This window comes from Arachis ipaensis, chromosome B10 (genome assembly GCF_059453495.1).
Source record: "Arachis ipaensis isolate K30076 ecotype BB chromosome B10, ASM5945349v1, whole genome shotgun sequence".
Lineage (NCBI taxonomy): Eukaryota > Viridiplantae > Streptophyta > Magnoliopsida > Fabales > Fabaceae > Arachis > Arachis ipaensis.
Window position 1 is genome coordinate 18,105,937 of NC_142435.1, and position 25,584 is coordinate 18,131,520.

The 25,584-nt window shown below is 35.3% G+C and overlaps 3 protein-coding genes across 3 annotated transcripts; 2 read left to right on the plus strand and 1 right to left on the minus strand.

Annotated features, from left to right (window-relative positions):
- The first annotated feature begins 3,733 nt into the window (after window positions 1-3,733).
- LOC148579297 (uncharacterized) lies at window positions 3,734-6,491 on the plus strand. The gene is made up of 4 exons (XM_088489433.1): window positions 3,734-3,994; window positions 4,038-4,125; window positions 4,294-5,415; window positions 5,695-6,491. The coding sequence occupies exons 1-4, from the start codon at window positions 3,734-3,736 to the stop codon at window positions 6,489-6,491; spliced, it is 2,268 nt and encodes a 755-aa protein (XP_088345559.1).
- Window positions 6,492-12,293: 5,802 nt separating this feature from the next.
- Window positions 12,294-13,372, plus strand: LOC107621793 (uncharacterized). The gene has a single exon (XM_021112871.2). It carries the CDS (start codon window positions 12,507-12,509, stop codon window positions 13,260-13,262), a length of 756 nt encoding a protein of 251 aa, XP_020968530.1. The 5' UTR covers window positions 12,294-12,506; the 3' UTR covers window positions 13,263-13,372.
- A 2,651-nt stretch (window positions 13,373-16,023) lies between these two features.
- LOC107622733 (ATP-dependent RNA helicase DEAH12, chloroplastic) lies at window positions 16,024-22,898 on the minus strand. The gene is made up of 3 exons (XM_016324742.3): window positions 21,733-22,898; window positions 18,046-21,172; window positions 16,024-17,368 (listed from the first exon to the last, which is right to left on the minus strand). Exons 1-3 carry the CDS (start codon window positions 22,666-22,668, stop codon window positions 16,155-16,157), a joined length of 5,277 nt encoding a protein of 1,758 aa, XP_016180228.1. The 5' UTR covers window positions 22,669-22,898; the 3' UTR covers window positions 16,024-16,154.
- Between the last annotated feature and the right edge of the window lie 2,686 nt (window positions 22,899-25,584).

The window sequence follows — 25,584 nt, forward strand, 5'->3', positions numbered from 1 at the left end:
AATTGAATCAATACATTGATTAAAATAGAATGATAATAGTGTTAATCCATAGAAATAAACAGAGTTTCTAATCTTAACCATGGAGGTTTTAGTGGCTCATGACTCAAAGAGAAAACTAGGATTCAGAAAATGTGAAAGTGCGTAAGAGAGAAGATCCCCCGAAAGGCCAAATCTTTTTCCTTTTATATCTAACCTAATTTTATTTGAAACTAAAATAAAAAATAAAAAATAAATTCTAAACCTAAAAAATTTTGTTTGTAAATAAAAATAACTAAACCAAAATAAAATATAATAATTAAAAGCCAAATCCAACTAAAGATGCTCCTTTAGTAAAGTTTGATCCGCATAGCTGGCGTTAAACGCCAGGCTTGGCGTTTAGCGCTCTAGGGGGCAGAAAGTCTCCTTTTAATTCTAGCTTGCTGGTGCTAAATACCGAGCTTGGCGTTAGGGGTGAGCACGGGTAGCGGGTACCCGATTACCCATCCGAATCCGAACCGAACCAATTAAATTGGTTCTGGAACCAACGGGTAATCGGGTTCAACCCGAATCAAACCGATGGTCTTTGTTATTGATTGGTTCGGGTATCGGTTCTAGGAGTGCGGAACCCGAACCAACCCGCGAACCGGATCATATATTAATTAAATAAAAAAATAAAAAATATATATATGACTTTTTTATTAGGCAAAGATTATTCACTATTAATATGTTTGGATTTTAATGAGTTTAATTTTTTATGTGTTTGGTGTTTAACATGTTTGGATTATTTCTATTGATGTTACATGTTTATTGTACTTGTTGAATTTTTAAGATAAAAATTTGATTTTTTTTTATGAATTTCAAAGTCATCGGGTATCCAATTACCCGAACCGAACCAATCCGTTCTTAATCGGTTTGGTTTGGTTCGGATACATGTACAAAAAAACACAAATCCAAACCAAACCAAACCAATTATATTTTGATCAGTTTGGTTCTAATTTTATCATGAATCCGAATCAAACCGACCTGTACTCACCCCTACTTGGCGTTTAGCGCCCTAGTGGGCAGAGAACTTCCTTGCATTTCTGAGTTGCTAGCGCTAAACGCCCAGCAAAAACGATAAATTAAAATCCACTTATAATTCAAACACAAATAAAATATAATCAAACTACAACACTATTTTTCACGATCTTGTTTTAAATTATCAACTTCAATACCGTTGTTGTTCATCATAATATATATTCTCAAATTATTGCAAAAAATAAAAAAATAATTTCAATTTATTTTTTCAATTAACACATCATTTTTAAACAACAACAAAATTTATTAGATAATACAATACAAAAATAAAAATAGAATCTTGTAATAAAAATTTTTTATTTTAAGAAACTTACACAATCTAAAACATATATACAAGACAATAAAATAAAATAAAAAATAGAAAAGTAAAATAAATGAAGAAAACAACAAAAAAGAATAAAAAAGAAAAAGTAAAAGAGAAGTGTTTGAAAAATTCTAATTTTTAACATATATATATATATATATATATATATATATATATATATATATATATATATATAATCACCTTTAAAGAAAATGCAATTATAATTCAATGTGAAATTGTTGTTTTATTAACAGTTATTAAAGAATTGCAAATTCTTGATAATATGTCTAGCTATCTATCTATAGTAATATTCCAAATCAGTTCTTACAAAATTTTTAATAAGATATTTTAATTTTCAATAAATTTTAATTACCAAATCACTTTTTAAATATTTATTTAGTTAGATAAATCATCCTCACATCAAATTATTCGTCTAAAGGAATTACTTTAAAAATTTTAAAAATTTTTAGGGACTAACATATTATTGTTAAATAACAATAGGGACTAATTTTTTTAATTTTTTTTATCAAAATTTGACGTGAAAATTAATATGTTTAACAAAATAAAAAATTATATACTAATTTTTAGAAATAAACCGTGTGATTAAACATTGTTTGTGGACTAATTTAACGTATTACTCATTAGTACATAATTGAGTAACCTGTGAAATATACATGTTGGATAAAATGAACTAGTTTGAAACCAATTAAATTTCATCGGTATTTGGAGGGAGGCCAGAAAATAGGAGAAGGCAATATTAATAGTTATATTTTTAACATTACCTTTTAAATAAGAGTCAATATAAAGCTCTAATACTATGTTATGAAATCACTCATCTCAAAAAATTAAATTGACTGGAAAAAGCAACATTAATAGTTATATCTCTAACAAAAAACATAGTCGATAGAATTTTGTTTTGACTTGTTTGATATTGTTATGTTTTATTTGTTTGACATTCCTTTTTTGTACATTTGTTATTTTGTTATTTGACATTGTAGTTGATTATTTTAATTAAAAATAATATTTAATTTTCATTAATTATGAGTTAAATATTGGTTCTCAATATATATGTTGATTCTGATATAGCAAGTTATAGTAACGACATTGTATATAGACATTTTTAAAAAATAAAAAAATTATTTTTTTATTATTGTAAGATTTATTATAGAAAAAATCTAACTGTAACTAGCGGCAAATTCAAAAAAAAATTGACAATAAATAATTACTGACGAGTTTTATACCATCTGTTTTAGTCTAACAAAAAATTTAACAATAAATTTGTTGCTGTCAAATTTTATTAGAAATTTCGCTAGTAAATTTGATTGTACTTGATGAGTTTTTGAAGTGAGAGCATATTAGATCATGTTAGTGTATTTTTTGTGACTGGACCCGAACCAATTCAAGTCTATCAATTTCAGATTGGATTGATTTGGGTAATCGGATACCTATTTAGAATTAAATTTGTTAGAAAAATAAAGAATGGAGAAATGGGAAAAAGAAAAAAAGAATGATGTAACACTGAAAAACAAAAATAAGAAAGAATGGCAAATGAAGTGAGATTAGGATTAGAAATTTTGCTAATAAATCTAACGGTACTTAGTTCAATCGGTCAATCTTTGCTTTTCTTTGGCTTGAATTTAAACATAAACTGGAGCCTGAGTTACCATCCTTTTGGAAAGTGTCACCGATGTCTTCATCATTCACATTAGATGTGACATTGTTGATCATGCCAGGCCTGTTTTCATTCTACATATTTGGTAAAAAAAATCATGTTTCCTAAAATAGACGTCTATCATGTGTCTGTTTTTTTCACAATGAATATAGTATTTGGAGTTCCTGTCCCCTTTTTCATATGTGCCTCTACCAGTTCTGCCTTGGCCTCTGTAAGAAAGAGAATAATAGAATTGGGTGGGAGTGAGCACTCTAATGCAAACCATGCTACTAAAGGGAAGTTAGTTATAGAGCAGAAACACGTGGCTGCTGACCCACTTTCTGCAGACGTGCGTAGAAGCATGAGAGGACGCATCATAAATACCAAATGGAAGGATTATGAAAGATAGCTAAAGCCTAGTATGGTGCTATTCTATCTTCTGTTCCTCCCTATTCTAGTTACATAATACTCATTGTTCTGTTCTAATTAATTCTTCTTCTTACCCAGGTCCTCACGCAAGATCAGAATTTGATGCGTTCCTTTTCCTTGCTTCACTTAATTCTTCTTAGTCCAATCACTGTTCATTGTTCTTTTTCTTGTCTTCAAGTAATACTTTCAACTCATATAGCTCCAAGTTCCTTGTAATTAAATTCTAATTCATCAATACAACATCACTTTTCCTTTGCGTTATTAAGTACCTTCCATTTGGTGCTTTCATTGTCATGGCAGACAACACCAAAATGAAGGGTTTGGAGGCCGACATCAAGAAGCTGTTCCAGATGATGGAGTCGATGATGGAGGATAATAGATTTGAGCGTGCTCGATTGAAGGAAGCAACGGATCTGAAATTCGAGTCTCTCCAAGCCTCCATTTCCCAAATCGCTAATGAGTCTTCTCAAGCTCGCTCGGTTGTCTTGGGTTCTCATCATGGCGCGAACTCCAGAGGGGATCATTCTTGGCGCGGAGCTGCGCAACCCAGGAAGGTAAACTGCGACTTGGCCAAATTTGACGGATCTGATGCCTTAGCTTGGATTTTTTTTTGTTGATCAATATTTTGAGTTCTTTCGGGTTCCCGAAGAGGAACAAGTGGGTCTAGCTGCAATGCACATGTCAGGTATGGCAATTCCCTGGTTTTAGATGACGCAACGTACATTCTCCTTTTGTTCTTGGACCCAATTGAAGAGATCAATTGAAATTGAGTTTGGTCCTTCACTGTTTGAATCACCGAGAGAACTTCTTTTCAAACTCCAACAACGAGGGACGGTTTCCGATTATTAAGCAGAATGTGTGGCATTGGCTAACCGATCCCACATTGAGCCCCTGGATGCGTTGAGGGATTGTTTCATTAGCGGGTTACATCAGGATATTAGGCGCGAGGTCAAGGCGCAATGCCTGCCTTCCTTGATGAGGGCCGTGAGCTTGGCCCGTTTATACGAGGATAAGTTCTCACCCAACCCGACTACCACTACGGTGCCGGCCTCGTTCCGCTCTGTTAACCCTCAGACATTGGCTCTAACTCAACTTAAGCCTTCTCTACGTGCAGGCTCTCCTCCATTACTACCAGCGCCATCACCACGATCCTCCACTTCTTCTCTATGGAATCCGAGTCGCAGGTCATCCTCAGCTGAAATTCAGGCTAAGAGGGCCAAAGGCTTGTGTTATTGGTGCGGTGAGAAATACACGACTCTCCATAAATGCCCAAATAGACACTTCATTTTATTTCAGCTTGAAGAAGACGAAGCCCCTGATGGGGAACAAAAAGCTGCAATTGAAGAGGAAGTAGATCCCTTCCTTCAGACCCTTGAGCAACAAGTAACTGACCATCACCTATCCTACAATGCCATGCATGGTACCTCTGGTTCATCCACAATCCGAATTAGAGCTCTCCTTCAAGGATTGGAGGTTCGAGCTCTATTGGATAGAGGCAGCTCTGATAGTTTCCTCCAGCCTCGAATAGCCAAATTCTTGAACGTTCCAGTGCAACCTGCCCTTGGTATGAGGGTGACAGTGAGAAATTTTGGCATCATGGATGTTGAGGGTTATATCCCTTCTCTGGAGGTCACAATGAGTGGGTGCAAAGTCACTATTCCACATGTCTTTGTGCTACATGTGGCTGGAGGTGACTTGGTGATTGGTTCTCCTTGGCTCAAGCAACTGAAAATGCATATTGTGGACTATGATGCTTCTTTTCTTCGATTCCTGCATAATGGTGAGTTTGTGACAGTGCATGGTGAGAAGAACCCCACCCCGAAGCAAGCTCAGTATCACCACATTCGACGTCTTCTCAACACTGATGCAATTGAGGAAGCCTTCACAGTGGAAGTTCAGCAACCTGCACAGAATACAGCCACTCCCCTGCCGTTTTCCCTACCATGGGGCCTACTTTTACTGAACTCCTCCAGAAGTATCAAATAGTATTTCAGCAACCTACAGGGCTTCCCCCACAAAGATTGCATGATCATTTTATTTCCTTGGTAGAGGGGGCAGCACCAATTCGAGTTAGACCGTACCGATACCCTCACCACCATAAGACTCAAATTGAGTTCATGATTCAAGAGATGTTTAAGGATGGCATCATTCAGCCTAGCCGTAGCCCTTTTTTCATCACCAATCCTTTTGGTAAAAAAGAAGGATGGCTCTTGGAGATTCTGTACTAACTACCGTTCTTTGAATAATATTACAGTCAAGGATCGCTTTCCCATTCCCACCGTGGATGAACTTTTGGATGAGTTATTTAGAGCAAAATTTTTTTCAAAGTTGGATCTCAGAGCAGGTTATCACCAGATTTTGGTGAAGCCGGAGGATAGATACAAGACCGCATTCCGCACACACCAAGGACATTACGAATGGCTAGTAATGTCATTTGGATTAACAAATGCACCAGCCACCTTCCAACATCTTATGAATGATATCTTTCAGCCATTCTTGAGAAAGTTTGTCCTTGTCTTCTTCGATGACATATTGATCTATAGCCCTTCCACTTCTCATTACTTAGCACATTTGGAGATCGTGTTACAAACATTACAAAAGGAATCCTTTTTTGCCAAGATGTCAAAATGCGTGTTTTCTGTGTCCAAAATTGACTATCTGGGCCACACCATCACAGAGAAAGGTGTGCACATGGAAAAGGATAAAATTCAGGTCGTAATAGCTTGGCCAACACCTGAGAACCTCAAACAACGTCGGGGATTTCTAGGGTTAACAGGTTACTATCGACGCTTCATCAAAGGCTACGCTTCTCTTGCATCTCCTCTCACAGATTTATTAAAGCAAGATGCCTTCCAGTGGAGCTCAGTTGCTGCTCATGCCTTTGAGTCATTAAAGAAGGCAATTACTTCAGAACCAGTGTTAGCTCTTCCCAACTTCGATCAACTTTTTATAGTGGAAACTGATGCTTCTAGTATGGGAATTAGAGTGGTTCTTTTGCAAGATAAACACCCCATTGCCTTCTTTTCTAAGAAATTATCTACTAACAAATAGCACCAGTCAGCTTATGCCCGGGAATTCTATGCAGTAATTGAAGCGGTAGCCAAGTTCCGCCATTACTTATTGGGGAAGAAATTCATTATACGTATAGATAAGTAGAGCTTAAAGACTCTAGGAGATTAGACCTTCTACACCCCTGACCAGCAAAAGTGGATACACAAGCTCATGGGGTATGACTTTGAGATTCAATATAAACCTAGTAAGGAGAACACTGCTGCTGATGCCCTTTCTCGCAGCTTCATGGCTGCTTGGTCTTGCCCAAAACCGGAATGGTTTAATACATTGAAGAGCGAAATAGAGGATGACAACGTACTGAGGGAGCTTCGGGGGAATTGTGAGAAAGGCTCACCGAAAGACCCCAACTATTCTGTTCAGAATGGGGTGCTATTATGGAGAAATAGGTTGATAATTCCGAAAGGGAGTTCATTGATGCAAGTAATTTTGCACGAATACCATGATAGCGTGATTAGAGGTCATTCTGGCATTGCCAAGACTGTGGAATGAATTTGTTCTGCTTTTTATTGGCCAAATATGCAACAAGATATAAGAGCTTATGTTCTTTCCTGCTCCACTTGTCAGCGCGCCAAAACAGAGGCTCAACTACCTGCAGGATTGCTTCAACCTCTCCCAATACCATCACAGGTTTGGGAGGCTGTCTGCATGGATTTCATCACTGCTCTTCCACAGTCTCATGGGTACACAGTCATTATGGTGGTCATTGATAGATTGACAAAATTTACTCATTTTATACCGTTGAAACATGACTTTGATAGCTGCTCCGTGGCAGAGGCATTCATCAGGAATGTTGTTAAACTCCATCGCTTTCCTAGATCCATTGTCTCGGACAGGGACCGAGTCTTTATGAGTCATTTTTGGCAGCGATTATTTAAGTCGCAAGGCACTACTTTATCCATGAGCTCAGCATACCATCCACAAACGGATGGGCAAAGTGAGGTCTTGAACAAGACATTGGAGATGTACCTTTGTTACTTCTGTTTCGAGAATCCTAGGTTATGGTTTGATATTCTATCTTAGGCCCAGTATTGGTATAACACTTCTTACCACATAAGCATCAAAATGTCTCCTTACATGGCTTTATATGGTCGTGCTCCCCCAAATCTCATTAGATATGAGTTCTCTCATGATGATGAATCCTCGTTGCAAGAGTTGCTAACCAAGCGGGACACACTGCTGGAACAACTTAAGGCCAACCTCAATCGTGCCCAACAATATATGAAGACGTTTGCTGATAAAAATCGTCGAGATGTTGAATTTCAAGAGAATGATATGGTACTAGTTCGTTTACAACCCTACCGCCAACACTCAGTGGCTTTGAGAAAAAAATCAGAAGTTTGGTATGAGATACTTTGGCCCATTTCGCATTATCAAGAAACTTAGCTCGGTGGCATATAGACTAGAACTTCCTCTAGAGGCCAAGATTCATAATGTGTTTCACATTTCAGTGTTAAAAAGATTCCGCGGGGATAACACTGATCAGTACTTGCCATTGCCTCTACAGACTAGTGCCAAAGGGGGAATGGATCCTCTCCATTTTTTTTTAACAATTGAGGGAGTAAAGTGTGATCTTTCACCATTAGTTTTATAAGTGGGACCAACAATAAATATGAGAGAGAGAGCAATGGAGGGTTAAAAATCACACTTTACACTCTCAATTTTTTTTAACAATTGAGAGGATCCATTCCCTGCCAAAGGTCCTATACTTGAGCCTTCTCGAGTTATAGAAGTTCTGACGATTCTCAAACATGGAAAACCAGAAGATCATGTCCATATGCAGTGGGGAATTGGAGACACTGCAGAGACATCCTGGGAACCAGTTGCAGACATGATTAGACTATACCTTGCTATCAACCTTGAGGATAAGGTTGGTCTAAATGGAGAGGGTAATGTAAGAAAGAGAATAACAGAATTGGGTGGAGTGAGCACTCTAATGCAAACCATGCTGCCAAAGGGAAGTTAGTTACAGAGCAAAGACACGTGGCTGCTGACCCATCTTCTGCAGACGTGCGTAGAAGCATGAGAAGACGCATCATAAATACCAAATGGAAGGATTATGCAAGATAGCTAGAGCCTGGTATGGTGCTATTCTGTCTTCTGTTCCTCCCTATTCTGGTTACATAATATTCATTGTTCTATTCTAATTAATTCTTCTTCTCACCCAGGTCCTCACGCAAGATCAGAATTTGCTGCGTTCCTTTTCCTTGCTTCACTTAATTCTTCTTAGTCCCAATCATTGTTCATTGTTCTTTTTCTTGTCTTCAAGTAATACTTTCAACTCATATAGCTCCAAATTCCTTGTAATTAAATTCTGATTCATCAATACAACATCACTTTTCCTTTGCGTTATTAAGTACCTTCCAGCCTCTTCCTCTAAGATTAGAATTGGCCATCAAATTTTGTCTTTTGTTAGTTTTCTTGCATTCATCTGTCTTTCTTATTGTAGAAGCAAGGAAAAAATTTTGTCTACCACAGATAATGACTTCTTCAACATTACTTGAGATCTCACAGCTGAGAACTGTTTGTTCAGACCCCTAAGGAGCCTCACTATACAGGATCTTACTTTGTATCCTCTAACTATGTTCAATACACACTTGCAATCATCATCATCATCACATTGAGAACAGACCGAAATTAGTTGAAAACTGTTCAACTCTTTCTAAAGTGCTTTCAATTTTGTATAATACATAGTTATTGAAAGATCTCCTTGTTTCATAGCAAACAATTCTTTTCCTAATTCTACAATTCTAAAAATATCACTTTGATAATACTTGTATTGTAGCTCTTTCTACAGTTCTCTCGCTGAATCTATCCATAACATACTCTGCGCAATCTCCAGGCTCAACGAGCGGTTGATCCATGAAGTCACACAAGTGTTGCAACACTCCCATGCTTCATACAATTGTTCATTTTTTTCTGGTTTCTTGATTGATTCATCTACGAACTAAATTTTGTTGTTCGACCTAAGCACTCGTAGCATCGCTTTCTCCCATGCATGATAGTTGCTTATTCTAAGAACTATTGCAATTAATGGAGTTCCTAGGCTTTTTCCAAGATGAAGGAAGTAGGGACTTATTGGATCCAGTGCTGAATTAACTGAATTTCTAGGTTGATTCACTTGCATCTAATTGATCCAGTTCACTAGATGTGTTATCATTTGGATATTGATTAAACAAAATGAGGCAGGAATGTCCTCCATTGGTTCGAATTCTCAGAAAATTTTAGATCTATTCAATGTTCGAGAGGAAATTCTCAATAGTATTTGTGATTCCTTTAATTTTTTTATCTATGTTTACCGCACCATATAAAAAGATGAGTTTTGAGAGTGAAGAGAATTAAGAACACAGAAATATTGAATAAAAAATAGATAAGAAAAAAAGAGAAAAAAAAAGAGAAAATTTGTCCAAACTTTTTTTACTAATTTTTAAAAAGATGAAAAATAAACTTTATAAGAACAAATCACATACATTACCACTAACTAACTTTACTTATATACTACACTATTCGCCTATAATAATTACCAATTTTCACATACTTAATAGCATTGTTGACTAGATATTGTAACTAGATATTGTAACTGCCTAACTAACTTATTGATCAATTAGTACTCTACAAATTATTTTTGGCGTCAACTCTAATTAACTCATGTAATAAGTTCTATATAATAAGATAAGGAAATTATTATGGTACTTTTGAAATAAATTTCTCTGATACCATGTTAGAAACAAGAGATTAAACTGGAGGAAGGATTTGTGAGTATTCAAGTTGTTTATTTAAGTTGTCTAGAATGATCCAATATAGAAGGGTATTTATAGGTGCTAAGAGAATCGAAATAATAAAGACGTAATCTCCTATAATAAATATTCAAATATACTAAATAATACTAATTGATCTTAATTGATCCTAATTATATTCTAACATCCCCCCTCAAACTCAAGTGACAATTTGAGTTTGAAACCTATTTAAAACAATGAAATAAAGAGAAAAAAACTACAAAAACTGATAAAACGGGTGCAGACGGAACTGCCAGAAGAAAGTACAGATGGAACTGCCGCTAGTCTGAAGGAAGCGCAGACGGAACTGCCGCTATCTGAAGGAAGTGCAGACGGAACTGCCAGAAAGAAACGTAGACGAAACTACCACAAGGAAACACAGACGAAACGCAGACAGAACTGCCACGAAAAAACACAGACGGAACTGCCATGAGAGAACACAAACGAAACTGTCACGAGAGAACGCAGATAGAACTGCCATGAGAGAACGCGGACAGAACTGCCACGAGAGAACGCAAACGGAACTGCCGAAAGAGAGTGAAAACTATATGATTTCTTCATGAGAATAGGTAAGCAGCGGAGGACAATGGTGTTTGATCATTCGACTAAAAAAAACACAAGACAGAAAAAGTAGGCTAGTCGATGAGGTGAAAAAGCATAAAAAGAGTGACAAAAGGGAAAGAAGAATGACATAGAAAAAAAATGCAAAAACTACGGTGATTTCACCGCAAGAAAAACAACATATCCTCTTCAAGGAAGATACCATGACTCTGATACCATGTTATAAACAATATACTAAACTGGAGGAAGGATTTGTAAGTATTCAAGTTGTCTATTCAAGTTGTCTAAAATGATACAATATAGAATGATATTTATAGGTGCTAAGAAAATCGAAATAATAAAGACGTAATCTCCTATAATAAATATTCAGATATACTAAATAATACTAATTGATCTTAATTGATCCTAATTATATTCTAACAATTTTAATCTAAAATATCATATTTGAATAATTTTTTAAATAAGTATCTTGTCATAGAATTTATTCTTATGCAATTATAAAATTTGAGAAATACTTACATCATCTTAAAATATATTTAATATGTATTTTAAAACCTTATTTTTATCCAACTTTTTAATATGTTGGATTGATTAATTATATAATTATTTTATGTATTAAAAGTGTGTAAAACAAATATATATAATAATATACGAAAGAGTGTCATTTATCCTCTAGTTTAAAAAAAAATACAGGAGTATTTACCGATAATAAAGGAAAAGCATAGTGGCATTAATATAGAGAAAGTTTCGGATTCTTAAGCATATTTTTATATAATTAATAGATTTAATATTTAATTTGATTTTTGAAATAATTTATAAATTTTAATTTAATCTTTAAAATTTTAATTATCTTTATTTAATTCTAAAATTTTGCAGGTGTGATTCACATATTTTTTGAATAATTTTTGACACATAAATACGTTAATAAAGCACTGATATAAGTCATTAGATGTAACTTATAAAATGATACTATTTTTGTTTTGGCACTCAAATAGTCGTAAAATGATATTGTATTATTTGTTTTAGAAAAAAAAATTCAATAAACATCATTTATGATATATTTTTTTTTTTTTTTGCTATTTGAATACCAAAACTAAGTTGATATCATTTTACAGAATTTAGCATAATATTTGACCATTTAAGTCAACATTTTATTAATATTTATATATTAAAAATTATTTCAGAGACTAACATAAATTATGTTCATAAAATTTAAAGATTAAACAATTAAAACTTTAAAAACTAAATTAAGATTCGCGTATCTCAAATTAATAGAAAAAAATAATAATTATTGCAACAGTGACAAGAAGATAGTCGCATGTCTTTTTTCATTAGTTGTGAATAATTGAATATAATACACTTGACAATACTACATATACAAATATCTAAGAAATTCTGTAATTCACAAGACATTAACATAGGAATCTTTTCCTTCAAGGAGTGAGGGCAAGTTGCAATTTTCATATAATTGGAGATGGACCAAACGCGCAAGCAACGAATTTTTCAAACTCAAAAATATGACGCAAACTTGCACAGCAATCCAAATTCCTAAAATTAACAAAATTACTGTCGCTTTTGATTCACACTTTTCCAGTTTTCAGTTTTCCCTCTCAACAACCAACTTCACAAACCCAACTACTTTTTCCTTCCACGCAACTGCATGTTTTTCCCCTTCCTTTCATACCCAAAACTCTCCCATTTTCAGTTACATTTTAGAAAAATTAACCCTGTAACTGCCCTTTCCCCCACTTTAACCTCCTCTTCTTCAAGATTGGATTTTTTTCTAATGGGGGGCCAAGAAAAGAAGATTGATCAAAGAACAAGGAAAGAGATTATTACGGCTTTCACAGTTTCTTCTCATCACAAATATGCAGGGATTGACCTTATGCAGAACTGTGATCTTCCCCCACCTTCCAAGGTTTTTGTTGGACCGGATGAGACCATTGTGTTTCCGATGAATCGGGCCTGTGATGCTGTGGGTAAAGAAGGAGAGGAAGAACAACGGGATGGAAGACATTATGGTACTTATGGGGGTGAAAACGGTGGTGGCGATGATAGAGATAAAATTGAACTTCTGAAGGCCCTGCGAGCTTCGCAGACTCGTGCCAGGGAAGCGGAGAAGAAGGCTGCAGTTCTGAGGAAAGAAAGGGATGGTCTTTCAGTGGCTCTGGTGGAGGAGGCTATGCAGTTGTTCGCGTATAGGCAGCAGGTGAGATTGCTTGAGCTTCAAGTTTTGCACTTGCGATTGCTGTGGCCAGAGAAGAAACTTGTAAATTGTTGCGCTGACACAATAGGATCATCATCGATGGAAGATGGCTCTGATGGAGAAAGGTCAAATGTAAAATTTGTTCTGGCTTTGGCTCTTACTTTGGGGATTGGAGTGACCACTGTTCTTGCTTGCAAATACTTCTTGTAAACTCGCCAACTTCTATTGAAGTTGTTTCTATATAATGATTGCACATGCAACTAGTAAACAAATATTTTTGACTCACGAATCAATAAATAATGTTCTAAACAACGGTTAAGCATTCCCTATTGATTAAATCCCCAATTTGGTCCCCAAAATTTAAACTATGCATCAATTAAGTCTCTGACTTTCGTAAATGACCAATTACGTCCCTTAAATTAAAAAATGTGAATTCACGTTCATTCCTAAATAAATTGCCGTCTTAACAGTGCTGATGTGTGCTGTACATTTCAAAAAGGAAGGTTGGTAGATTATTCACTGTGACTAGGGATACCAGTCGGAAGCAACTCGTGGGAGGAACCAAAATCACCCTCTTCCTCAAGGAGGATCAGGTAATACAGAGACCTTAGCCCCATTTTGATTTCTATTTGTTCAGAAGTTTGATGTTTTCTTTGGTATTGAATATGGTTTTACGTTTGGTATTCTATATGATACGAAGATGTTTAGGGTAAGAGGTTTGGCTGTGAAGAATCTATGTTTGGCTCGCAACGAGTGGTTGACGGATGAAACAATCAAATGATTACTTCCACTAGACCCAATCTAGAGATCATATACTTGAGCTATTGCCAAAGCATTTTAGAAGAAGTTGTTGTTGTTGAAGTCTTTTAAGAGATGTCATAGGATTAATGATCTGAGCTTAGCTTATTGTAGAGTGAGTCGATTTCATTTTGAGTTTGGGTATAAAGATCTTACATTGTTTGTGTTGAACTTATTTGGGTTAATGATTAGTGATGTTTCACTTTCTGCAATCTGAAAGAGTGCTTTTAGGCTAAAGCAGTTAAACAATCATTGTGGTCAAAACAGGCCATAGTAAAGTGCAAGCAACTGAAGGTGATAAACTTGAAGCTATATCAAAGAGTGGCTGCTGATATTGTTGATTGGATGGTTCTTGAAAGGCTATCATTGAGAAACATAATAACAGCTCCTTCTCAATTTCCTCTCACTGAATTTCAGAAGGAAAATGGTAAGTTTCTCTCTATTTTCCAGTGTACTGTTGTTCAAAGTAATATGAGTATAAGGAGGTAGATAATTAATTATAGATAAACAATGATGAAGTTTTCTTTATTTACCATTTTCATATTTTTACAAATGCAAACCATAGTCATGTAGTTCAGGCACTTCGAAGTTCGAAGGCTTGGACTTGAATATTGCTTTGAAAAAATCATAAGCTTTGATACTCTGAATCCCTCCACCAACATCAATGTAGTTCTGGGAAGCCAACGAAAAGCATGAAATTGTCAAGTATAATGTTGCAATTGAGGCATCAGTGATAGCTCAGTTCAAAATACAAGTTTACTCTCTAGTGCCTTGTTTTGTGTAAGCGCCTATCTGATCAATGTAATTGTCAAGTTATTTGAATTTTATTTATACAAATGAATATTTTGACCAGTACTAGGGACCTTTCTATCATTTCAATTCTAGCACGTGTTTGCATGTATTCTATTGTCTTTAATCCAAACTCGTTTATAACAAGTGATAATTTCAGATTTCTTAATAACTAATGAATATTATAAAGTGAATATTAGAGAATCCAAGTATATTTCTTGCTAGGTTTCAGCCAAAAAAAAATGCACTAATAGTGTTTTCTTACACCCTAAATTAAAATTAAACTGAAAAAGACAAAGAAAAATGGCCTAATAAAAGGATCGACTTTTAAGTGAATACATCTTTTCCCGTGAAAGCTTGGAATTTTGGCTCTTGTGGCTCTTGTTTGATGAAAACTTGGAATCAAAACTTTTGTGTTCATTGTCACTTGCTGTTTTGCCATCCGAGAGGAGGAAGAAACTTATTCAGGTGATTGTGTAGATGACTTACCATCTAACGCCTTGCTGAACCAGAGAATGATACAAATTCTTCAATCTTTGTTGTAAAGAAGCATTCATAATTCATTTGTTATTGGACTGAGAAGACCACGATGAACCAAAGAAGGAGGATGAAGGTGATGTTGAGGAAGTTGATGAAGAGAAGGGAAAGGACTCCAAGAAGATCAAAGGTTTCTCATGCAGCAGATAAAAGAAGACGAAGAACAGAAGAGAAGAGATGATGAAAATTGGGATAGGGGGTTAAGGTTTTATAATTCAAGATGGATTGATTTGGGCATTAGAAAACAAATCAGGACACCAATTTGAACCATGCTCAATCTTTGTCCACATTAGTGTACAGTTAGAATGCCTAAGTTAGCAATTAACAGTACACATCAGCACTGTTAAGACGGCAATTCACTGAGACGAACGAGAATTCACATTTTTCAATTTAAGAGAGGAAATTGGTCATTTACGAAAGTCAAAGATTTAATTGATGAACATTTTGAATTTGGAAAACCAAATTGGACATTTACACATTCCCTATCTGCGTTCATATACTTAAAACTGATGTGCCAAACAATAATCTTAGCACTCTGCGTTACTCAAAACTGTTCTCAGATGCCAAACAAGAGTTGTGCTCTGTGTTTGTGTTCATATAAACCTGTTGAGAGTAATGATATAATATCCAAGATATTTTCAAACATCTTACTAAATAGTAAATACTACATGAAAAATTAAGAAAACGTTTAGGAGTATCTACTAAGAAAATAGATCTTTACTCAACTGTAATTCTAGATTGCTTAGGTAAAGCCATCTAACGGTCCAATTGAACTGTTTTAGAGCTAAATGACATCATTATTACGTTATACAGAAGCCGACGAACAAGGAAAGTGAAGCTTCTACCGTTTAGCTCTGGTAACTGAACACTATTATTTACATTCGAAGAAGTTAAAGTAAGCTGTACACATTCCTACGCCAATTTACAATATGCACAAACTAGAATGAGGCATTCTCGGTATATAAATTACAACATTACTCAAATGATGGCCATGTGTATATTTCTCAAATGGTCATAGCAATTATCACTACTTCCAAAGAATTCCAAGCAAACCCAGCACACATGCTTCCCACACTTGCACTCGATATGGTTGCAACCATCTACCTTCTCAATTGTATACCCACAAGATGGGCACCGCTTAACATGTTCTTTACCGCTGCACCATGCCTTCAGCGATGAGTCGGGGTCGTCCTTGAATTCCCGATATTGATCGCACGATATGTACGGATGATACTCCAAGTGGCACCTTGTACAAGTTTCTGAATAACATGCCCCGCATACAAATGGCTCGCCGGCCGTCCCAGGATCAGCAACTCGATAAACGGAGGGGCAGTCAGGTGACGGGCAAAATCTGTATGTTCCCCCACTGGACGCCACAAAAGATCCCAAAGAAGCCCTGAAAAGTTCCTCCAACTTGTCACCCAGTAAGAGGGCCTTTAAATCTGTGACCAGAATGGGATCTCCACAGCCCTCGCGAGCACAACATATCGGGAAAGTACCTTGGTTTCTTATAGCAGATTCGCATTGATCCACCAGGCATGAACGGCAGAATAAGTGACAACAACCTTCAAGCAGATATCCATCCTCAACCTCACACAAGCAAATTGGGCAACTAGGTCCCGTGCCCAATCCCGCAACAGCACGATGACTAGAACGCGCGATCTCAAAAATGAACTCCTCTACTTTTTGTTTCAACTCCTTGTTGCCACGAAGATAGATTATCTGGCGGCGTATGTTTAGTACAAGATCTGCCCCAGGTACCTTCACTTTCAACCCACTAAGATCTGGTCCAAATTGCTTCACCACCTGCTTCATTAAGTCAGGAGGTAGATCCCGGCCCCTCAGATGGATTTCCAATTGCTTTGCCTCATGGAAAGAGAGTAGGGACTGAATCAGTTTCTGCTGAGCCAAGCAAACCTTGTCTGGGGGCCCAAACACACGGACACTCAGGTTGTACCTGTCAACAAGAATGTAAGTTCCTGTCTCCTGCTGCAATGAGCTTTTGAGATTAAAGCCCTCTCTCGAGAGCAAGAGTTGCACAACTGCAGGGGTGAGGCTGGCGTGGTCGATTCTTTTCCCTCTTGATAATTCTTCGAAAGGTCTCCGAACTTCTGCTACTGTCTGTGTGGCATTTGCTGTAATTTTCAATCTCTGGGAACCATTGGAAGTCTTTTCCAGTCTACATTCAAGACCTTAATAGAAGAAAACTGATAACTGTCAGCAGTCAAACTATAGTGTAAAACAAATAAATAAAAACATACACCAATATTAAAGGAACTCAGCAACATAGTAATGATAGTGGATTTAACTTGCACACAAAGATAAAACACTGAAATGTTAATAAAGAACAAATGATCAAATTCATAGACATGCACATATCGGACCAATGATCAAAATGCACTACTGATTTCTACTTCATTTTTGTCGTCATCCTTTTCTGAGGCAGAACCCTGGAAATCTAAGTAGGTAAGTATATTCAAATCTACGGATGAGAACATTTTACAAAAACTAAATTGGATATAGTGCACAAGCATCCCGCCTTATGCAAGGTCCTAGGAAGAAGCACACCAAGGGTATAATGTAGGCATCCTAGACACAAGAACCAATAGCTGATTCCAGGACTTGAACATGTGACTTTATGGGAGCAACTAAACCATTGTTCCAAAGCTCCATTCCTTTTGGTTAAAATAATAAAAATAAAAAACTATCAACACAATGGAACAATGGAATTGAGGGAAAAAAATCAGCATAGAACATATCAAGTTGCAGCGGTGTACTTTACGAGTAAAATGCTTAGAATGTGAAAAAGAGGCATAGAAAGATGGGTTACAAACATCCAAGGAAGAAAAGATACAAAATAATGAAATACCCTTTAAATTACTGAAGCTTTCAAGTATTTTCTCCAATTCTTCCCTAATTACACGGTACACTGGCAGAGGAACTATCAACGAGCTATGGAAGACGCGCTGACATTTTATCTTCTGCCATGAAAGACATCCTGGCAACACCTTTCCCTCAATTTGCTCTAAAGCTTTCGCTGCCTCTAAATGTAGTCTTCCATCAAACGTGATTAAAGCTCTCATGTATACATCCCTGGGCTCAGGTTGGAAGACTTGAACCCGACAAGAATTAATATGGGGATCTTTCTTGGGCATGAAGGGGGAAATTTCTTTAAGAAGCGCTTCTTCACAGGCATTGACTGGTGGATTCCCAACAGCATCTCCTCTAATCAAGAAAAAGTCTGAAATCCTTATACTTGTAGCATTTCTTACTACATCTAGAATTTCAGCATCTGAGAGCTCCTTGTCAAACCCACTTATCACCACACTATCCACATCCTTTCTACCAGGTTCACACCGTACATACCTTCCTCCTATAGAAAGGTTATAGAAATCTCTCAACATGATATCAACATCCTTTATGTCACATTTAACTATCGCAACCCCCTTGCTAAGCCTACGAGGCCAAAAAATTTTTGCTTTGACGGCAGGAAACAAAAATGATTTATCTCCAGAAGCTGTTTGTGAATGAGAAATTTTCAAAGGAGAGCCAAAAAACTCTTCACCATCTAGCTCAGCAGCTCTTAAAGCAGCATCCGGGGAAAGAAATGTAATCCTGCCCCACTTTTCACTATCCTCAACATCCCTTCCAGTGCATGTGTACTTGTGGACAGAACAGACACTTGCTGAGGTATTCTTCTCCAAAAACATCAGGAGCTGTTTGTCTTCAATTGCATCTGTGTTTGGGTGACAAACGTCAACACTCAGGGAACGCTTCCCAAGTTCTAAATGCTTAATTTCTGCACCAGAGCCAAACAAAGCTATAGGTGAGAAACCAGACCCATGATACAAACATTTTTCAATACACTCAGTACGTAACCACTTTTTCTCACATTCTAAAACCTCATTTACATATTGAACGGCTGTTTCCATATCATGTGATGTCGCATATAACTGAATGTCATTGTGGTCAACATTAACTTCAATAGAAATTCGTTCATCCTCACAAACTTTCCGTATGCGTGACACAAGACTAATCAAATTAGTGTTGGCTTTTCCACAAAATTTCTTGAGAAGAGTACAACAAAAACCAGACAATGTCCTGGTTTCCAATTTCCGCTTTTCCATATTGCACACATCAAACAAGGGAGGAGGGTCAAGGCTGTGCAATGATTCAAAATCAAAAGCACTTACACAGACCAAATATTGATTAGAATGTGAAAGAAGCTCACTAAAAACCACCCAACTAGGTTTCTGAGCAAATACAAGCAATGAACAAGATGGATGAAGCTGAACATGTTGCCCAGTTTGTGCCACTTCATAACCAAGTTGCTTGCATCCAGAGTACATGGCTACATTCTCAGGAAGGGAGGACAGTATAACCCTTTTCAGATACATATCACATCCGGAGGGCATTTGGGGTGTCCAACGCCAGTAACTGGGAACAACAAGGTTAAGTTCACGCTCAAGACAGGATTCTAGCTCTAAAATTGTGTCTTGGCATCTCCTCATAGATTTGGCATTGATACTATTTTCCCAACACCACTGGTTCCTCCTCTCCCGAGGCAAACCCTCCCATTCCTTGTACACAGAAAGAAGGGTAAAGAGGTCGCCATCACAATGGCAAAATTGCATTTTAAGACAATCAGATCTTTGCTTATCCTTTTCACTACCAACTCTGCAGAATATGCTGCTAGCATTAGCCATCAAGGCAGCAAGGACAATGCCTTCTCTACCCAGTGTATGATGAAGACAGCCAAGAATCAGTTTACCAAGCCTAGGTTCGATCCCCATTTTTACCAGGTACCTACCTTCATTTGTTAATTCAATAACATTATTCTTCATTTGAATGACTCCTAAGAGGATTAGATTCTGGATAGCCATCTCAATGGATCTTTGACTTGGAGCATCAACAAAATCAAACTCTTGCACATTCTTCACCCCTAAAGCAAGGATCCTCAAAACTGCAACACCAAGATGCACTCTTCTAATTTCAGGTTCTTGATTTTGTTCCATGCACTGATAATCAGCTTCAGAGTACAATCTATAGCACCGACCAGGTTCAGTCCTCCCAGCACGGCCAGCCCGTTGATTAGCAGAGCTTTGGCTAATCCAACAAACCTTAAGAACATTCATCCCACTGCCAGGATCATATCGACTATCTTTAATCAAACCAGAATCTATCACATACTTAACGCCAGGAATTGTGAGAGATGTCTCAGCAAGATTTGTTGCAAATATCACTTTCCTTTTTCCAGGATAGTTCTGGAAAACATGAAATTGCTCACCGGGCAAAAGTTTCCCATGTAAGGGCAAAGCAACTGCACACACAGCTTCAAAGTTGTCACACGCCCATTCCACTTCTATCTGTGAGGTCAAAAATGCAAGAATAGTGCCCTCTTCCTCTGTTTTGTGAATCTCGATTGCCATTCTGACAACATCAGAAACGTAAGAGGCAATGCCAGACTCAGAATGTCCTGCATAGTCAGAAGGAACATATTTCACGTCCACAGGAAAACTTCTTCCGAGCACATGAACAATGCGACAACCATAGAAGTATTCAGACAGCTGCTTTGCATCAGCAGTGGCAGACATAATGATAAGCCGCATTTCAACCCTTCTAGAGAGTAAATTCTTGATCAATGCCAACAACAGATCAGTGTTTAAGCTCCTTTCATGAGCCTCATCAACTATGATGCATGAGACACCAGACAAATTCTTATCAGCCATGTAATGCTGCAATAAACAGTGGTCTGTCATGAATGTTATTTTAGAATCAAACTCATTCAAGGATGAAAATGTCGAATAACTATCGATAGCATTGCCTTCATAACATCCATTGCTTTCTTCCTGGACTCTTTGAGCTAATGATCTCGCAGCAATTTTTCGGGGTTGGGTGCATATAATGGACTCAGCAGCTCCTACACCTGAATCCGCAAGAAACTGTACCAGCTGAGTACTCTTTCCAGAACCAGTCTCTCCAACCAATACCGTTATCTGTTTAAACACAACACTAGTAAGAGTAACCCCAAAACACAAGAGATATATAAGCCTCAAAAATAAAAAATTATGTATAGAACTTTTAATAAAAAACTGAAATTTGCAAAAGTTTCGCTTTTAAATAGCAAGTTCACTTTAGATTGTAATTTCCTCAAACGAAAAATTCTAAACAGCAACAGGAGACTACACCAGCCAATGCTCCCCAAAAATCGCTCCTTTCTTTCCTTTATTTTCCGCACAAAAAAGGCTTCCGTAACTGCAGTTGCCATTTTAAAATCACAAAAAAAGTAAACACATTATGATTTATCTATTTTTTCCCTAGTCCTCCTCAAACATAAGTACAAACTAAAATTTTAAAAATTCTTTTCTTTTTTGTGATCATGCTATGTAAACAAAAACTCTTAGCTACCAAATCAACATAGAATGAATGTTAAAATACAAAATACACATTGAAAATGAGTTTAGTATTTTTATCCACAAATACATGATGGATGATTTTTTTTTTTTTTTGTGCATGTAGCATTTCTTTTCATTCTGAAATTTCCAGAGTAAGATACCTGCTGATGATGAATGTCGTGAAGAATATCCCTCCGGTAAGCGTAAATTGGCAAACCCTCCTCAAGTCTACGACGCTCCCTCATGATAATACTGTGAACCCTCTTCCAATTCAACCTTCCATCAAACCTAAACACAGCATCATAATCATAATCATCATAATAATAATTACCATTAACCCCTTCATTCCTTTCCTCATCAACACCACCCTTCTCTTCTAGAAGCTTCAGTAGGCACTCCATGGCGCACCGAAATTCCCTCACCCTCCGTTCCACCAGATTTTTCTCTTCCTCAAACCTTTTCTTATTCTCATTCATCTGAAAAAATTCCCCAACTTGATAATGTTTGTTCTTCTGTGGCTCCATACGCGCGATCTCCTTCGTTAACCGCTCACTCTCCCCTTCCCAACGCTTCAATTCCTTCGCTTCTTGCATGAGACTCTTCACGTGACGCGCGAAGACAGCGCGTAGCCGAGAATAGAGTTCGTCCTCGTCGGAAGGGACCATCACATTGGACTTCAGCTCCGGAGTTAGGTCGTGCATGCCGTCGAGGCGCGTTTCCCAGAGATACGCGACGGCGTTGAGCGTGTCCACCCACTGAAGGAAATTGAGGATCGCTGCATCGACGGTGGAGGAGGAACAGCGGTGGTAGTTATGGTCGGAGGAATAGGGAAAAATTGAGAAAGATTGTGGTTTGGAAGGGCACTGGGAGATGATCGAGTTTATGAGGTCGCGGCGGAGATGGCGGCGGCCGCGGCGGAGGTGGAGAACGAAATTGGGAGCCTGGAAGGCGGTGGGATTTGGAGGTCCCGGCGGACGGTAGTGGTTGGGGTGAAAATCGATTGGCTTCGAGAAGTGGCGGCGAAATGGCGGTGGCTGACGATGGTTGTAGTCAGGGTGATGCATGGTGGCGTTGGGGTGGTAAAATGTTTTCTTCATTGAGAGGAAGATGATGAAAGAAAGAAAAATAAAAACCCTAAAACTGGAGCGAAGAAGAAGAAGACGGTGTTTAGAGAAAGGGAAATTGGGGGGAGTCAAATCCTTAGTGGTTATGGGAGTTTTTGTGTTTTGTGTGTATGTGTGTACAGTGCATTATGTTGTTCAGTTCTTGGTCTTCACTCTTCCGTCGTGTCAGCCACTCGCAATATATAGTAATTAGTATATTGCTTCTCTCACAAGTCTGAATGAACATGACTAATTGACCTTAGTAGTCTTTCAAATTTAGGGTTTTTGTCCATTTACTTTTTTTGAATTCTACCTGCATTATCTATCTCATATACTAAAACTGGTTCCTTCGACTAATGGAAGTGAGGTATGAAAGTAAGGTGTCGATTTCTCGTAAATCTATTTTTTCGCTAAAATAAATATATTATTTTTTTTTCTAAATTTATTTTATAAAAACATCTTTATTTTAATTACAGTATAATTTTTTTTTACTAAAGATAAGAGACTCGAACCCGCAACCTCTTAATTGAATATGGGGAGACTATGCCAGTTGAGCTATAACTTATTGGCTATAATTACATTATAATTAACATTTAAATAATAATGCATAATTATACTAATTTAAGAAAATATCTTTATTATAGTTATATAAAATCAATATTTAATGTATTATTAAACTACTTATCAATTATCAATCAAAAATATTTTTAATCATTTTAATAATAATAATAATAATAATAATAATAATAATAATAATAATAATAATAATAATATGATAATTATATGATAATGGCACCGGTTATTAATAACTAATTTATATTTCTCTAAATAAATTTATTTTAAAAAAATATCTTTATTATAATTATATTACAATATTACAATTAATATTTAATAAATAATATACTAATTTAAGAAAATATCTTTATTATCTATCTATTCTATCTATCTATTCTATTATATAAAAATCGAATTTTTACACTTAATGATGGAACTGATGTGGCATGCTCTTAACGGTTTCCTAATTTATTTCATTTAATTCGTTAAAGCAAATTAATTATAATTAATTAATTATATCAATTAATTAATTTGGTTAATTATATTAATTATTTGATTTAATTGGAGTAAATATCAAATTATTTAATAAATAATAAATATAATAACGAAATATATGAATTAATTTAATTAATTTATTTTTTTCAATACCATATATTTATACAAGATCAAATATTTTTTACTCATTCGTCTCTTTTCTCTCTCTTTCTTCCTCCTTCCCTCCCTCCTCCTCTTCTCCCTTTCCTTCCCTCTATCCTTCTCTCTCTTTTGTTTAAGGTACAATTTTTATAATTTGTTTATTTTTTATTTTTTTATCTTTATTTGTACATTTTATTTTTTTTATATATTTTTAAATTTTTTGTTTATTTTAATTACTTATTATTAAGTGCATGCTTTATATATATATATATATATATATTTTGTCCTTTTTTGTGATTCACAATTAATATATACATTGTTCGTGTATGTGGTTTATATGTTAATATTTTTATTGATTCTTTTTATTATTATTTTTTTGTATGTCTCTTTGTTGCTCTTTATTTTAATTATATTCATTGATTTCTCTGTATTGATACTCTTTTTATTTGAAATATCGTAACAATTTAGAGTATATGTTGTGACCCATATAGGGACGGATCCAGAAATATTATTCTGGAGGGGCCAATAATATATATAATATTAAAAAATTATACAAAAAATTATATAATGTAAAATGTATTACAAAAATATATCGATAGAAAATATATTTTAAAGTACAAAAAATATGTATGTACTTTTTATTAACGAAGTGGTCAATTTTTTGTATCATAAAATTTATCGATAATAGAATATGTGTCAAATTTTTCAGCAATTTTCTTTTCAATATAATTAAAAGACAATTAGTAAAAAATTAACCTTTCATTTTGTTTATGAGTTATTCTTCACAATATTCATCGCTAAAAAAGATCTCTCAATTGTAATAGTTAAAATAGAGAGAATTAATACCAAATGAATCAAGAAGGATGCTCACAAGAAAAAAAATCCACTTTATGGGATTTGAAACATTTTATTTAATTAAAAAATATTAGTAATAATATTTTTTCAGATTTTTTTAATATTGTTACTTACTTTTTTAGATATTAGAAATTATTAATATTTAGGTTAGGCTAAACTTTTATTTATATTAGATTAAATACTAAATAAATTTTTAAAAAATTAAATCATACTTAATAACTTATTACTGTTAATCTTTTTTTAAAAATGTTAGGGGCCGAGGTGTATTAATCCTGATAGTCACCATGTGATATTCTTTAATTTGGTGTATCTTTTTAGATGGTTAATGTTATAATGTGTTTAAAGAGTTGACTTAAAATTATAATATGATATATAAATTTATAATATGATTTATAGTATGCTAAAATATTAGGATATTGTCATATAAATATTTTTTTATTTATCCATTAGATTCAACTATATAGGATCTTGAAAATTATGCAATTATGTAATTAGTTATTTTTTATATAATTATTGTATTGATTATTTACATTAGTGAGACTATTTTTATTATTAATATTTATAAATATGTTATTATTTGTATAATTGATTGAATCATCTTATTCATTTAAATTTAATTCTATTGAATTAATTATTCAAGTTACCATCGCTATTTCTATTTTTAAAGATTTTTTTAATATTATTTAACAAATCTAATAACATAATAACAATTAAAAAAGACAGAACAAAAAATTTTTTAATGTAAAAATAGAATAAAAAGAATAAATTTATTTAATAATTTTTTTTAAGATATATATGTTTTTTTATAAATAATTATTAGATTCTAACAATAATTATTAAGGATAAATGATTATTATAATTAAA